This window comes from Chrysochloris asiatica, unplaced genomic scaffold (assembly GCF_000296735.1).
Source record: "Chrysochloris asiatica unplaced genomic scaffold, ChrAsi1.0 scaffold00034, whole genome shotgun sequence".
Classification (NCBI taxonomy): Eukaryota; Metazoa; Chordata; class Mammalia; order Afrosoricida; family Chrysochloridae; genus Chrysochloris; species Chrysochloris asiatica.
Window position 1 is genome coordinate 2,609,904 of NW_006408552.1, and position 17,185 is coordinate 2,627,088.

General features: G+C 48.8%; 1 protein-coding gene across 6 annotated transcripts in view; it reads left to right on the plus strand.

Moving 5' to 3' along the window:
• The window catches only part of CUX1 (cut-like homeobox 1), a 460,382-nt gene that overhangs the window by 395,726 nt on the left and 47,471 nt on the right, over nucleotides 1-17,185 (plus strand). The window contains exon 21 of one of the 6 annotated variants that reach the window (XM_006859667.1): nucleotides 16,303-16,605. The exons of the other annotated variants lie outside the window; for them this stretch is intronic. Within the exon in view, the coding sequence (XP_006859729.1) occupies nucleotides 16,303-16,605 (303 nt within the window). The remainder of the gene's footprint in view (nucleotides 1-16,302; nucleotides 16,606-17,185) is intronic. 6 annotated transcript variants of the gene reach the window in all.

The window sequence follows — 17,185 nt, forward strand, 5'->3', positions numbered from 1 at the left end:
CGTGGGTTAATATAGAGCCCGTCAGTGAGCACAGGACAGCCATTACTCCTGTGTGCCGTTGTCACTGTGTGTGGTCATGTGTAGAGGAGTAGGCACACACGCCTGAGACAGTTGAGTTGGGGGCATTGCTGGGTGCGGCCAGCACTGTGCATCTGGGGCGTAGGAGCCTACAGCTGCTCTGCAGTTTGGCTTCAATATAATGCCATTCCATCTTTGGAAATTATAGCTCCATCAACCCGTGCTTAAAGTTCACCCAGAATCTCAGGTCATCCCTGGAACCATCTTGTCTTGAATTAGGGGTGACTCTTACTTAGCAAGGGGAAGAGGTAGCAACATGCTCGCAAGTTCCTCTAGTTGCTCTGCTTGGAGACCTTCTTGCTTGCTGGTGCTCAGCAGGCCCTGGTCCTGGGGCCTCTGGACACGTCACCTTTCTTGCCTCCTTCAGGCAGACTTCACATACATCAGACACACAGTATAAGAGGCAAAAGTCAGTCCTAAGAGCAAATGAGGACTTCTATTTTCAGACGGTTAGTTCCAGGGAAGCATAAATGCCTACAAGTCCTCAGGGAATTTCAAAAAGAGGTAGGGGGTCACCCTTCAGATTGTCAGTAAGTGGCTATGATTTCCCCTGCCTTATGGGTTTGGAAACATAAGGCTGAGTGGTGAGAAGTGGTGAGAACTGATCTGCCCCAAAAGGGGAAGGCAGGAGGCTCTCACATGGTCCGTAGCTAATGACGTCTTCCAGGGTGCTGTCAGACAGCTTGCCCTCGCTTCCCCCACACACAGAGAGAGGTTAAGGCCACACACTGCAAAACGGCACAAAATTGAGTTCAAATATCAAAAACAAGATCCAACAAAGACAAAACAAATGATAGTCAATTTGATCCGCTGTTGCCCTTGGGGTGGCCCTGGTATTCAGGTGGGAGCTGGGCAGCATCAGACCCAAGTTCATGGACTTCTGCAATGGAAAATACATACTCCACCTGGCCTTCAGCCCATGTTTCTGCGAGGCCACGTCCAATCAAAACTCAAGGAAAATGTGTGCCATGGCCTGAGGACCCTCCAGAGTTCAGTCTTCCTCCCTCCCTATCGCCCTGAGCTACTGCAGTGGGCCCAGCCCAGGCCTCTCAGAAGGGTAAGAAACGGGGTCCCTTCTGGCTCTATCCTCGACAGGCTTGGAGCGAGCCAGGAGGCTTCCTCCACTGGCTTCATCTGGATCCGTGCTTTGTTCTTCCTTTGGAGCCATGATTCCTAAATATAGCCAGCGTCAGAATTGGCAGATGTTGGGTTTGTCCTTTACAAGAGGGCCAAAATTAGCCTGTCATTTGGCACCTAAATAAAGCAGTCAAACTGCCTTTGTACCTACTTTGCAATTAGGAGGCACTGAAGTGGCTGCGTTTTATTTGATTAGGAAACTTTTACGGAAGCCGCGGCAGCACCTCTGAAGGGAGGCCCCCAAGTCCACAGGGCCTTTTCGTTTCCTCAGACCTGCTTGCTCCTGAGTTAAGGCCAGCGCTGTCTCACGCCATGCAAATACCTCCTGAAATTGGAGAGGAGGATCAATAACTCCAAGAAATAGCCCGAGGAGAGACCGGGAGTCGGATTTGGGGAGGAAGCCACAAATTTGTCCTGAGCGCTGGGAGCTGGGAGCAGCGGGACTCCCCAGGGTCCACAGAAAGATGTTCTAATCAATTACCACATCATAACACTGATGTATGATAATTACTGAGTGTTTCTCCTGAGATAGTGCAGCATTTGGCTGGGATGCCGTTCTTTCATGGTCCACTGCCTGATTAATATGCAAATAATAGACTGATTGCATGATGAATGCAGAAAATGAGTTCGCTGATAACGCGCGCACTGAAGCGGGAAGATGATAAATTACTTTTACTGACTGTCCCACATTAAGTACCCTTTCTCAACAATTTCATCACAAATTAAGTAAGGCAGTATGGAGAGATTAGGAGGATGTGTAAAATAATGTACCTTAATAGCTTTTCCAGTACCATTGCCTATAATGAAAACGGCGCTGGGTTCTGCTCAGCAAGGCCTGGGGCTTCCAGGGCCTGGCCAGTTCGCGCACCTGCATATTGTTTTAAAGATGGCAAGCCGCCCACCACATCAGCATGCCTGACCAGCAGCGGTCAGCTGGGGGTTCTCTAAGGAACATTCCGTCACCGCCTGAACATCATCACTGTGAGGGCCAGGCAGCTCTGGGGGCCAGCACTGTAGCCTGTGCATAGATGAATGCTGGGAAGCCGGCTGTCCACCAGGTGTCTGGGAGACAGAATCTCCAAACTGCAGGCCTACCAAACTCAGAGAAAACAGCATTGCCAACCACCTTGTAGCCCCTCCAACTCTCAGAAATCCAGGGAGACTCATTCCACTACCCGGATGGTCATGCAGCTGCCTGCCAGAGAGTGTGGCCAACGATGAGGGGTGGGCAGATATGCCCCTAACCAGAAACGGACCCTGGAGGTCAAAAAGACAACAGGCAAACCCCCTCATGTTCACACACACACGCACACCATACGCACACGCTCCACAAACTCGTACAGTGATTAATCTTTGATTACAGCAAAGCAATTTAACTAGAGGGTTTGTTTTTTTCCCATCTCAGTAATATGTATTTAGAGTTTGTATGACATACATTTTCTCTTAATGCACAGGAACACATTGGGAAGTGTTCATACACACAGCTGGCTCATAATAAGGTTATTGAAGGTAATTTGGAAGCATTATTTCTCAATCAGTATGGGTTTGTGGGGAGCAGGGGTTGCACTGTGCTCCTGACACAGGACGGACCATATCGCCAAATGTGACTTCGCAGCCCTGCTGTGAAGACGGAATGGGAATGTAAGGAGGGCGTTTGATTCTTAATTTTCCCAAACTCTGCTGCTGACGGCCAGGATTGTCCCTGAGATGGAAAGCACGTCTGTGTTCCGAACACACTACAGTGCCCATCCGGGTGAGAGCTGGCTTGGGCAGCTCAGGTCTCAACCTTGCCCGCAGGTGAGGCTTCCCCTAATGCCTTCAGGACAGCGCAGAATTCCTAGCATCACTTTCCCTCACTGCACTTCTCCCAGTTTGGGAAGCAGAAGAAGAGAGCGAAAGCAATCCCGAGAAAGAGCTGTGCTGGGCACACAAGATGATGTCCAATTGGAGAGGCTGAATTCATAGGGAGCGGTGATTTGAATTCCCCGCATTTCCTGCACCCTGCACCCACACGCAGGTGCTACTGCTGTGCAAAGGACAGCCTGCTTCCACTAGCCCCTACCTCCCAGGACAGCTCACCCAACTCGATCTCAACCTTTCCCTCCCCCAAACTGCTTCCCCTCTTTTTTTCCCCTTTTCTTTGTTGTTATTGTTGAGAACAGATACTAAAACATACACCAATCATTTCATGTAAAATTCAACGAACGACACTTTCCACATTCTTCAGGTTGTGCAGCCATTCCCACCCTCGTTTACTGAACTGTTCCCTGAACTGTCTTTCAAGGCATTGCTCTCAGTTCAATCCTGTGTAGGTCGTTCTTAGAAGAGCACGGTACTCAAGGCAGGCCTGTCTGACTAGTTAGGTTAAACTGTTGTTTGGGTTTAAAATTACTTCGGGGAGGAGTTTCAATTTAAAGATGATCTTGAGGCAATCATTTCAGGGGTTCATCCAAACCTCCATGACTGCAGAGAGTTTGAAATTTTGTTCTGTATCTTCCTCCTCTTGATCAGGATTCCTTGATAGTATCTTTACTCAAGATGCTCACTAATAGAAGCCAGTTCTTCTGGTCTCCTGGCAAAGGAGGCAGTTGTTCATGGGGGCAACTTGCCACATGCTCCGTATCTTCCTCCTAATTCTTCACTCTCCTTCCTCTGTTGTCCAGGCAAATAGAGACTGAGCCCAGGCACTCCCCAGTGAACTAGGAGGTAGAACAGAAACACTAAACATTAGGCCAGTTCACTGGGATGTCCATGAAACTATGGCCCTAACCCTCCAAACCAATGAAACAAATTCAGCAAGGTGTTTGGTTGTATGTAAGCTGCCTTAGCAGCTACATTTGTTGTTGTTGTTGTTGTTATTGTAAATACATCACCCAACTTTTGTCAGTTCACCTTTTCATAAGTATACAACTGACAGCAGCATATGATCAGCTGTGCAACCCTACCCTTGATCAGTGTTGTTTTCCCATCACAGCGAATCCTCCCTTCCGCTCTCCCTCCCAACCCTGGAAATTACTAATAAACTCTGGTCTCTATACATTGGCCTTTTCGTATCTTTTTATATGGGAGGTTATACAATGTTTGTCCTTTTGTGATTGGTTTATTTTGCTTGACATAATGACTTCAGGCTCCATCCATGTTGTAGTGTGGATCTACACTTGGTTTCTTCTGCTGACACAATCGATTTCATTGTATGGAGCCACCACTTTGGTTTACCCAGTGCCGCTGATGGGCAGTTAGATTGTTTCCCCTTTGGGGCCCTTGTGGACCGGGCTGAGTGTCTGCTTTCCAGACTTTAGAGATGAATCTCTGTCTCAGAGTGGAGTGGCTGGGGGGATTCTGTCTGTAGTGTCTGAGGCGCTGCAACCCTCTACCACAGTGACAAGCCCGGTTTGCATTCCCACCAGTAATGGTTCTGATTTACTCACATCCTTATCTGTATTATTTTCTGTTGTTTTATCTTTTAATTTGTTTATCTTAGCCATCCTGGTGGTTAGGATCATGTGTCATGGTGGTGGTTCTGGCCCATAGCAACCCTGTAGAGGGTTTCCAACGCTATAAATCAGTAAGAGAGCAAAAAGCCTTATCTTTCTCCAGCAGAGCAGCTGGTAGATTCAAACTGCTGACCTTGCAGTTAGCAGCCTAACTCTGTGTCTGTTGTTTTGAATGTTGTTGTTGTTGTTAAGTGCCCTTGAGTTGGTTCCGTCCCATAGCGACCCTGTACAGGGTTTCCGAGGTTGAACCATTGAACCTTGTGGTGTAAACCGACTTTGCAGTCCAGCGCATTAACCCACAGTGCCAGACCAGGACTGTCTTTTTTTAAAAAAAGAAAAACGAAGAAGCAGCAGCAAAACCCACTTTCATCAAATTGATCCCAACCCCAGCGACCCTCTCTGACAGTCGCCCTGCTGCCTAGAGTTTCCAGGGCTGTGGCTATCCCTCTTCTAGGTACACATAACCTCATCTTTCTCCTGCAGAGCCACTGGTAGGTTCAAACTGCCGATGTCAGTTAGCAGCCCAGTACATAACCCACTGCGCCACCAGGGGTCCTCTGTAGTTGTATGTTGTTCAGGCCATCAAGTCGATTCTGACTCCTAGCAACCCTGTGTAGGGTTTCCAAGGCTGAAAATCTTCGTGGCAGCAGAAAGCCTCATCTGTCTCCCATGGAGTGGGTGATGGACTCAAACCATCAACCTTATGGTTTGCAGTGCTTGTTTTAAAATCAAGAAGTGTGAGTCCTGTTTTAGTCTTCTCTTCCAATACTGCTTTGGCAATGCCATTCTACATACAGGCGTCCTGGTGTGGTGCTGTAGGATAAGCACTGGACCACAAGGTAGGCGATTCAAACCCACCAGCTGTTCCTCAGAAACCCGGTACAGGGTCGCTATGAGTCACAACCAACTCAAAGGCACTTAATAACAACAACAACAATTCTACATCAAGCTGAGGACTGCTTTTTCCATTTGGACTTTTATTAAGCAAGCTTTCTTTGTTTATTAATGTATTTTGACTTCCATAGTGCTATAAGACTTTCTTAAGCAGACTCTTTAAAAGGTTAGACACGCACAACAGTGTTTTAACCGTGTGCCAGGGACTTTTGTCACAACCTCCCCTTACTTCAGCTCTGGCAGGGGCAAGCTGTCTGTCTGTGGAGGAGAAAAATTGTTGCTCTTCAGTTTCCAGCAATAACTAGAAGGCGGCACAGGGGACAGCTGCCCTTCCGGGCTGAGCCGAGCTCCCAACTGGGCCCTCTGGACCCCCCCAACAGGTTAGCACCCACACCACCCATTTTTCCACCAACACCACCCACCCCAACTCCCAGCCCTCCTCGGCCCAGCCTCCTCTGCTAATGACTGACAGAAAGGTGACTTGTTGGCCTTGCCGAGATTGTCAGTGTTGTAAGGCTGTGCCAAGGTTAGCTGAGGGCCAAAGAGTGGTTGCCAGCTCCAGGCCAGTGAGAAGGGTGGGCAGTGCCCTGGCCACAGGGGAGAGGTTTGCTTTGATGCTCCATGCCACCACTGTTTCCGAGGGAGCCTTTCCAAGGAGCAGAGAAAGCTGGGGGCCCAGGAACTGGACCTGCAGTGAGTGGCGAGGCCACTTGGCCTTCCTGGAGTGAAGGCTGCTTTGTGCTAGGGACACTGTGGGCGCTGCTTCGCTGCGGTGCCCTCATAGTCACCAGCTTCTGGCTGCTGCTTTTCCAACACGGAAGTATACCAGGCGGCCACGGGGTGAGCCTCAGAACGTCTCTGTCAGACCTAGCCCAGTCTCCTTATTTTAGCTCTAGCTGCTGCTTATCAGTCAAAATGCACAGATTCAGAAAACACTTGTGTGTTTATGTAGACTATGTGATACTGTAGGATAAGCACTGGGCTGCTAAAGGCAAGGTCAGCAGTTCAAACCCACCAGCCGCTCCTGGGAAACCCTACACAGGATCACTCTGCGTTGGAACTGACTCGATGACACTTAACCACCCAGTCTCATGAAGGCACGCGGCCATAACATATGGTGGGAGACCTAAAGGGGGTCTCTGTATCTGCAGTTAGACTCACAGGCGATGTTCTGGAGCTGCTGCCAGAAAGGAAGAGTGTGGTGGGCAGAAATAGCACCGGAGACGGTCACATACTGTTTGCCCTCGTTACTGTCGCACCAGCCTGGCCAATTTGTGACCGAAACCCAAGAGGTTGGGTGAGGGTTGCTTGTCACCTTCAGTGTGGAGGAGCTCATTATCTCGAGGTGGGACTCCGCTAGGCCGTAAACCCTCGGGTGGTACTCCCTCAGAGGAGAACAATGTGAGTACGCGAGGCCCTGTGTGTCCACCCTGCTGGTGTCTCCAACGTGACCTCGATGTCTGACCATGGCTGGGAAGAGTTGCCTGGTATGGTTTCTCGGGCCATCAGCTCTGTCAGCTGGAAAGGCCCCAAAGCTGTACAGAGGCCAGTGGGCCACCCAGGTTGGCCAAGGATGACAACACCCCAGGCACTTGCAAGCAGCTCCCAGCAGCCATGGCTCTGGCCCTGCACTCCACTGGACCTCTCCAGCGTGCCCCCTCGCTGCCAGGCTGTGGTCCTGCTGCTCTCCCTCTGCTCACCAGCCCTTGGTTCCCAGCCCCCTGTGCCCATTAGACTTTATGGTGACTTGGAATTCCCTGGCTTGGCTTGGACTCAACGCCCAAACTCTGGGCAGAGTAAAAGTGCTGCATCAGACCAGCCGCCAGTTAGATACTGTTTGGGGTCTTGTCAGAATGTCAGAGTGCCCTGTCATTTTGTTTCAGCAACTTGTCCTTCTGAATGAGCAGTTCGCCTTATGACATGCCAGCAGTAAAAATGTCACTCACAATAATTACTTTTTTGGTGAAAATGCTTGCTGACTTTCTACCTTCAAGCTGTTTTTTACACAGTGGGGAGATAATAAGAAATGACTTTATCCTGACTGCTCAAATGAACACTAAATGGAATTTAGGTTATTACTTCGGCAGAGCCGGGGCTAGGTATGGAAATTGAAACAGTGGATCGGATAAACAGCAGAGAGATTTGTCTCCAGAAATTATGGCGGCTGTGCGCGTTCCATTGGCTTCTGTTGAAAACTGAAGGCAACTGCTTGTTTGCCTGCTGTTTTCAGAATATAATATTTTTCATAATCCTTTTATAGTTCCCAAAAGCCTTGTGTGTGTCTGAAAGTCTTGGGTAGCTGTCCCTGTTTTCTGTATCTAACTAATATGCAAGCTACCCCTCCCCTATGCAAGATTCCATGTTTTGCAAAAACTCCGTCCACTCAGATCGCCTTGTAATCACTGTCAATATTGGGTAGGTAGACTGTGCTACCGGACTTTAAAAATATGCAAATTGTCCTGGTCCCACAGACGGCAGGCTCCTTTAGAGTCACGGTTTTGCCCATTTTCTCTTCTCCCATTGCCTAGCAGCGGGCATGACCTGGAGAACATACTTTTAAAATGTGTAGGTGACTACCAACTGCTCTGCAGGGGGTCCCATTAGAAGGTTCTGGATAGAGTGGGAGAAAATGTAGAACAAAACTGAAAATCCTAACACAGCCAGACTTGCTGGTCAGATAGAGACGGTGGAACCCCAGAGACTCTGGCCCTTGGTCACCCTGAAGAGCTGGAACTGAACTCAGTCCCGTGGCTCAGTTTTCAGCCAAGCAATAGATAGCGATGTTGATGTTGTTAAGGATCAAGTTGATTCTGACTCATAGCAATCCTAGGTAGGGTTTCTGAGGAGGAGTAGTTAGTAGACTTGAACCACTGACCTTGTGGCAGTCCACTGGCTTTCCTACAGCACACCAGGACTCCATATAACTCTGTTGTTGTTGTTGTTGTTGTTATGCACTATCAAGTCAGTTCCCACTGATAGCGACCCTGTTATAGGGTTTCCGAGGAGCAGTTAGGGAGCTTGAACCAGAGACCTTGCAGTTCAAACCAAACTTGCAATGCCGCGCATAAACCATCAGCACCACACCAGGACTCCCCATATTGTTGTTGTTGTTAGGTGCCATCGAGGCGGTACCGACCCATAGCGACCTTATGCACAGCGGAACTAAACACTGCCCAATCCTGGGCCAACCTCACTGCTGTTGCCACACTTGAATCCATCGATGCTGCCACTTGGCCAATCCATCTTGTTGGGGGTCTTCCTCTTTTTCTCTGACCCTCCACCCTACCAAACATGATATCCTTTTCCAGCGACTAGTTCCTCCTGACAATATATCCAAAGTATGAGAGACGACGTTTGGCCATCCTGGCTTCCAAGGAGCACTCTGGCTGCACTTCTTCCAACACGGATCTATTGGTTCTTTTGGCCGCCCATGGCACCTTCAGTATTCAATATACATCATATAGATAGATAGATACTGTTGTTACTGCTGTGTACCATCAAATCAGTTCCGACTCACAGCGACCCTGTGTAGGTTTCCGAGACTAAATCTTTGCAGGAGCAGAAAACCACATCTTTCTCCCATGGAGAACTTCCGGCCCTGTGGGTCTCCAACTCAGAAGGGTGGGGAAAGAGGAGTGGGACAAGTAATGTTTCATGGAGGGAGTTGCAATTGAGACGAAACCAAGTGAATGATTTGTTGAATATAAAACTGATGATGTGCTCTGTAAACCTTCATTCAATTCATAAAAAGTGTTGTTGCTCTTAAAGTAAGCAAGTGAATGGATGAGTAAGTGGATAGAAGGCAGGCCAGAGTAACAGGTCATTGCTGAAGTCTGCCTCAGATCCTTGCTCCATCCGCGCAGCCCTAACCAAGTTGCACTGCCTGGCTGAGCCCTGACTCTCTGAGCTGGCATGTAGGTCTATATGAGAATTAGGTGAGCCAGTGTGTGGAAGTGCTGGGTTCACACCTGGTCTTGGACACGTCTTAACTTCTTCCCTGTCGTAGCCTGCCTTGGCCTGGGCGGCTCGTCAGTGAGCTGCTGAGCTCCATGCATGCTGAGATGTGGATTGTGGGAGGCAGGCCCAGGCTCTCAGCTGCCAGTGGACATGGAGACAGGATGTGCTCTGCAGATGGGGCCTTAGAATATGAAGCTTCTGACTGGTGTTGGTTTTGTAACTTGGACACATGATTTTATCTGTTAGATGAGGTGGGGTACACAATGGCTGCCTCACAGGATGGCTGTGGGAATTGGATTTGCCCATTCATGTAAGCCTTGCTCAGTGCCTGGTGCACAATAAATGCCGCTGTTCTTAGGAAGGATGGTGAGAAAATTTGACTTCCTGCCATCACCTTCCACCCTCACCTCAGTCTGCTTGCCTGGAATGTGCCCTCTCAATCCCACCCAGCACCCATGGGAAGCCAACTTATTATCTCCCCCTCAATTCCCCACTCAAGAGCACACATACTGCCACCCAGTTCATTCAGATTCCCAGCGACTCTCTAGAACAGAGCTGAACTGCGCCAGAAGGTTTGCAAAGCTGTCATTCTTTAAGGGAGCAGACAGCCTCATCTTTCTTTCATGAAGTGGCTGGTGGGTTTGAACCGTCAACCTTGCAGTTAGCGGCCCAACGTTTAACCCGCTGTGTCACCAGAGCTCTTTCCCTCTCCCACAACCTCTCCAGGCCACCTTAAGCTCCCACCTGTAGGGTACAGCAGCCTCCTGGTGTCTCGCTGCCGGTTCATCCTCTACTTTCTTACTGTTTCCTGTTTACCTGTGAACTCTAACTCAGAGCCACCTCTGTGCCTCACAGGGTTTTCAGTGGCTGATTTTTTCACAAGATTACCAGGTCTTTGGTCTAGAGGTACCTCTGTTAGCGGTACAATCTCTTACCCACTTGCGCTATAATGTTTCAGACATAAAGAAAATGGCAGAATACAGTAGTGGCAACCAATGTACCTGTCATCCGGCTTTATCTAACCTTAAGTTTTGTTCATAGTTTAATCATCTGTTTTTAAAAGAAACAAGATATTGGAGATGTGTGTTGACGCCCCCTCCCAAAGTCATGAAAGCATCTTAGCCCTATTTTTAAGGGTATGAGTCACTCACTGCACCTAGGGACTCAGGACCACAGTCCTGAAGGACACCAAGGTCAATTGGCCTAACCTGACACAGTCCACAAAGACAGTGCTCTGCATTCAACTTAAGTTAGTAGCAACTGGGGTCTTAAAGGAGTAATGACCATGTGAACCCCACTCTCAACGACCCTGAGACCCAAAGAATGTGCCCAGCTACCACTGCCAACCTGTGAGGTCCTAGATAGAGTGGGAGAAAAATATGAAACAAAACTCAAAATCCTAAGAAAGACCAGGCTTATTTGTCTGATAGAGACTGTTGGAGCCCCCAAGACTCTGGCCCTCCGACACTCTGCAAGTCTAGAACCAAACTCATCCCTGTGGCTTTGCTTTAGGCCAAACGATGAACCTACAAGGTAAACAGAAGCTGCAGGGATGTGCACACTTCCCCAACAGCTTGTCACAGGGAGACCAAAAGAGCAGCAGCTGCCCAGGGGTAAAGCTCAGAAGGGAGGAAGCGGAGAGAGTGCATTGTGGGGTCAATGTCATGAGACAAATGTATTTGAATTGAATAGAAAACTGACTTGCTCTGTACACTTTCACCCAAATAACAATAAAAAGTAAAAAAAAAAAAAAACCAGTTGAAGCCCTCTCCCTGATCTCATTCCTCCTAGAAGTAAATTGCACCCCCACCCCCTATCTAGGTCCCTGGGAGATGCAAACTGTTTACACTCTTGAGGTTGGTGGTTGTACCCATCCCACTTCGCCATAAAAGCTAGGCCTAGCGATACACCTCCATAAAGATGAGAGCCCAGAAAACCCTAGGAGCTCAGCTCTGCTCGTGTAGTACACAGCGTTACCAGGAGTCTGACTGGGTTCGTTTTTACTCTGAATTTGCTCTTCATTAGTGACTCGACGGCACTTGACAACAACAACAGCATGCCTATGTTTGAGTTTTATCCTCACTACTTATCTACCAAAAAAGCAAAAACAAAAACCAGCAACCAATGCCATCAAGTCCAGTTGCTAATGGAAAGCCTCATCTTTCTCCTGGTGGTACTTACCCTTCAGCACCATTGGGCTCCTTCACAACTTACTGATACTCACTGAAACCCACTGCCATCCAGTCCATTCCAACCCCTCGCGCCTTGCGGAAGCAGCCAGCCTCGCCTTCTCCCGCCAGCCACACTTTACGTACAGGATTGGTTTGCAGGTTTTTAAACTTCATACCACGCTATACTGTTTCATTCTGCATCTTGCTCTTGACATTAACACTGCGGCTCCAGTGTCCAAATATGCCTCAGATCCCTGTCCTTCCAGGGATGGACAAGCTGTACTGTCCACAGTTTGAGTCTCCAGATTCAGCCCATGTGAAATAGGTGACTCCCTCCACTCCCTGGTTGCACTGGGGTTCCAACATAGGCATTTTAGCGCAGCCAATCCAGAGGCCCTGCGCAGCCCAGTGCCTCGTGTTCTTGCTTACTCTAAATTCTGACCATGCCTCAAACCTAGCAGCCACACACACACACACGCACACGCACACACACACACATCCTCCTAAACAAATGTCCCGTCCCACTGATCCCAACTTCTTGGCTAATTCCGGTTCCTCCCGCTTTTCCCTTGGGCATGTTACATCCCACTCCACTCTGTGCTCCCATGCCTTCCCATGCCTTCCCATGCCCTCACCTCCCTGTGGTGGGGAACTGCTGCCAATTCATCCCTCGTACACAGTGGCATGAAACATTGCCCAGTCCTGTGATCAGTTCTGGATCAGACCACAGTGACCCACAGCATTCTCGTTGGCTGATTTTCACAAGCCGATCACCAGGCTTTTCTTCCTAGTCTTTCTTAGTCTAAACACTCCACTAAACCTGCTCAGCATCCTAGCTGACAGACAGGCTGGTGCCTTGACTGTGATTCGACCCCAGATCTCCAGCATGAAAGGAGTCTTTCCCCTTGAATGACTGACTGCCTCTCCTCTTTGTCCTGAGCTCCAGGAGGGCAGGGTCCTCCCAACTTGTTCACTGCCACAGCCTCAATAGATTACTGAATGAATGAAAGAATGAATGGAGTAAACATATCTTCTTCATTCATTCTTTTAACCACGCAGTGAAATTCACTCTGCTAAGAACTGTTCTGAGTTTTGTTAACTATGTGGAACAGCTCCATCGCTGCTGTTTCATTAGTGCCATTAAGTGGGTTCTGACTCATAGTGACCTGGTAGAGGGTTTCCAAGGAGCAGCTGGTGGGTATGAACTACTAACTTACAGTTGGCAGTCCAGTGCTTATCCGACAGCACCACACAGTGCCATTATTCCCCCCAGAATTCCCTCATGATCCTTCATAGTAATCCCTTTTTCCAGCCAGCACTGCTGGTTTCTGTCCCTGTGGTTTTCCTTTTCCTGAACGTCATCTCTGTGGTCTCAGATGGGCCAACAGCTCCGTCCTGAGCCAGGCGGACAGTGCGGGAGCCATAGCAGGAAGGCGTAGGAGATTTACGTTGAATGTGGTAGAGCTTTAGAGACAGACGTTGCAGCCCAATGAAAGCCTGAAATTCAGAGTGTTTTCTGAGTCCCAGTCTTGGTGCAGGCCCATCGAAGCAGGTATTCCTGTCCACATCACTCACACAAGGACACCAGGGCGTGCCAAGAAGGCACAAACCAAACCCTCGCACCGTTCCTGAGCACCAAGCTCAGTCTTAGCCCTTTTTCTTTATAATTATTATTTGTAATTACAGAGAGCAGAGCAAAGTCCTTTCAAGAGGCATTATTTTAATCAGGGGATTTCATTTGCTAATTTTTATAATAGAGAGAGAAAAAAACCCACAAAAGTAAGGATGACTACATTTCTTTGTTCTGTGGAGATGGATCAGCAAATAGTTGCCTTCCCGCCCCTACCGATCGGGACCTGGCAGGGCTTGACCACCTCTCTAAGGGGCTCTTGGTGCTTCTCTGTGAGCTTGGTTTTGTCAGGCTAGGCCATCTGAGCAGTGCAGGGCTCTGTGTAAAAAGTTTTCTGAAGAACGCCTGCTCTTTCCAAAGTGATGTTCCGGGGGCGTGGGTTTGTGTGTTTCCCAGGAGGCCATGTGCTGGCACATCTACCCCTGCCTATCCCAAGGCAAGGGCCTGATTCTGTGTCCATGACCTGAGCCCCCGCCCCCAGGAAGAGCACTCCCCACTTGACTCCCTTCCCCACACTCCTTGTAAATTTCCAGGACGCTCTTGGACAGGGTTTTGCTTTCTCGGCTGTAGTCACGACTGGGCAGCACAGAAGGACCCCGGTATTGGGTGGTGAGACCTCGGTTTAGTTGCCTCAGAGACTCTTCACAGAACCAACACCACACACGAGTGGCTTGCTGAGAATGCCAAGAAAAACAACAGGGAGCTGCTCCAATGACGGGGCCCCCAGGACAGACCAAGGGAGGCCTGAGAAGAGCCGGCCTGTGCAGTCTATTAGCCGGGCAGCCATGATTTTGACCTTGCTGTGGGTTAAAGGACACAGACCTGCAGAGAAATCTGTTTATCATGTGGGGAATCCATGCCGCCCTTGACAGGCTACAGTGAACAAGATGGATGATCTGCCAAACTGGTCCCTCGCACGGGTGAATCAGGGCAAATTCACAGTACAGTTCCTTTGCTGCTTCGGATACAAAAATAACATTTGCCAGGTTTTATATCCAGTTGTAGGATGACCCGGAGGTGAGCCGAGAGGAGAAATCCGATTTGTAGGATTCCTGCTGCCTCAAAGATTTATATGGACCATTTCTGCCTTTCCCACCTGTCTCTTTTACATCTAGCACAAAACCAGTTTTTGTAAACCTCATTTCCCAGCTTGTGACCATGGGACTCAGTCGGTTTCAGGACAATAAATGGGTTTATCGGTGGAATTGCTGTTGCTTTCCTTGACATTTGGCTCTTCCTGGGTGTTCTCACAGACCCATTCCTCTTATTTAAGGAGCTCTGGTAGTGCAGTGCTTACGAATCGGCCTGCGAACCTCAGGGTCAGCAGTTCAAAACTGCCAGCTCTTCTGCGGGAGAAAGATGAGGCTTTCTGCTCGCATAAAGATTTATAGCCTCGGAAACCCTGTACAGGGTCGCTGTGAGTCGGAACCGAGTCCACGGCACATAACCACCAACCCCATTCCTCTTAATTGAAATACAGTTTCTCTCTTCTTGACTTCAAAATAAATGGTTATCCTGGGTACAATATGAAGGCACTTCCTGAACTTCATGGAAAATACAGGATTCGAAGGTCTTGGAAATTTTTTTGAAGCCCCTATGCCCGGCAAAGGCCATACCAATTATGTGGTAAATTGAAATGAAATAAGTACTTGGGATTCAATTTTCTTTTTAGCCAGGTGGCTTGTATTTAGGGCACAAGCCATTGGTGCTGTTGTGGGCCGGCCAAGCAACCTGCTAGGGTTGAGAGAGAAGCCAGCTAGAGTAAAACCTAACCCTGCCTTGCGGCTGCTCTCTCTAGAAGCCATCTGCTTGGCCCCTCATTTGTAGCACTGGATCCTTACCAGGCAGTGCTCCGTATGGGCGGGGGAGAAGAGAGTACTCCAAGCATGGAGCCAGAGACACATTTTCCATGAGAGCCAGGACCTCAGCACAAACTCACTAGGAGGTTTTCTTCCTGGGCACAGTCCTCCTCACTGTTTGGAAATTAGGAAATTGCCAAAATCTCTATTCCCAAAATGTGAGCCAAGCCTATCTTGTTGACTCTTAAAGGTAGCCATCTTGAAGAAGCCAGGCATTGGCACTTATCAGTAGACTGTGTGGTAACAGAGCCCTAGGTGTCTACAGTTGTGCCAACAAGGCAGAAAGAGGTCCTGTCTGAGGAAGGAGAGTCTGGAGACCCAATGTCACACCACAACACAGTCATGGCACACAGAGAGGAGCAAGAAGCTTCGTCATCACAAGCAGGCAGTACTGACAAGTTCTGGGTTTGACCGAGAGCCTTGAACTGGAAAAGACAGAAAACAGAGGAGTGCTCCCCTTCTCTCTGGAGCCTTCTGGGAGTCGCAGTAAAAAGCAATCTGGGGTACTGAGCAGCAAAATCTTGATCACAAAAGGTCCCAGCCCTGGGCTGTCAGTAACTGAGGGCCTTGGGTTTCCTTTCCAGTGGTCTTTGGTCACTATGGTGACCACACATCATAGACATCCTTTGTTTGAAATGATCTGTCCCGTTGGGTGGTGGTAGTGGTTCTGGAAAATATGGACAAAATAATTATGCGTGTTATAATCCAGCCAAGGTACTTCTGAGTTATAGAATGATAGGGTGTCATTAGATGACATCTTGACAGTAGTAACACATGATTAATGTTAAAAAGACCTTTTTTAACAGAATGCTCTTATTTTATGCCGTCAGAAACCACTTATTTAAATCCTAAGGGGTTTTTTTTTTTCGGTTGCTGTTTTTGTTATTGTTTTAAATAAAATTAGAGGTTACTCTCAGTCAGAAAGTCCTATGAGACAATTCATTTAGATCCATACAGTACCACACTGTTTATGTCTTATACAGGGCATTTAATTAGTATTTCTTAGATGATGTAAAGCATACGTATACGTGGTGAAAAAATAACTCCTTTAAGCCATGGTTTCTCTTGTGTTTTCATTACAGAAAGCACTCCAAAGACCTCTGCCAGCTGCAGCCCTGCGCCTGAGTCACCCATGAGTTCGAGCGAATCCGTGAAGAGTTTGACTGAACTAGTCCAGCAGCCTTGTCCCTCCGTAGAAACCAGTAAGGATGGCAAGCCGCCTGAACCCAGCGAACCTCCAGCTTCAGACTCCCAGCCCGCAACCCCACTGCCTCTCTCTGGCCACTCAGCTCTCAGCATTCAAGAATTAGTAGCCATGTCTCCAGAGCTGGACACCTACGGCATAACCAAGAGAGTTAAGGAAGTGCTGACGGACAACAACCTCGGTAAGCTCTCTTCTCGCCAGCTAAGGTAGAAGGAAGGGAAGGTGTTTCCCATTTGAGTCTGTAGAATTCAAGGAGGAGTAATGGTTGCAACCAAACCTGTCTAACTAACTTCATCAGGGGTCGTGAGAATCACCCTCAGCACAAAGCTGATTCTCATGAAGCGGAGGTCAGACGTACCTCCACTGCCCAACCTTTCCACCAATTCCGACAGCAGCCAGCTCTACCGGAGTACATTTTGCTTCCGTTGCAGTGGTTCAGAGAACTCGTGAACTGGCTTATTAGGGGACAAGGTACAACTTGGGATCAGGATCTCTGGACTGTTATTACTCAGGATTGGGAGGCATGGAGGCAGCCTCCCGTCTTCTGTGCAGGGCTCTTCTTACAGTTGCTCTCAGCCTCCTGGCCCTGCTCTCAGCGCCGACTCTCCTGCAGGGCTTGTTGCCGTGACCTGAGCTGCAGCTCTGTTTTGGAGATGCCTCCCTTCCTCTCTCTCTGATTCGTCTTCCGTCAGCTTCTGCTGCTGCTTGGCTCTGTCGCTCTAAACCCTCTGTGGGGCTGACTGCTTAATCACATGGGTTCC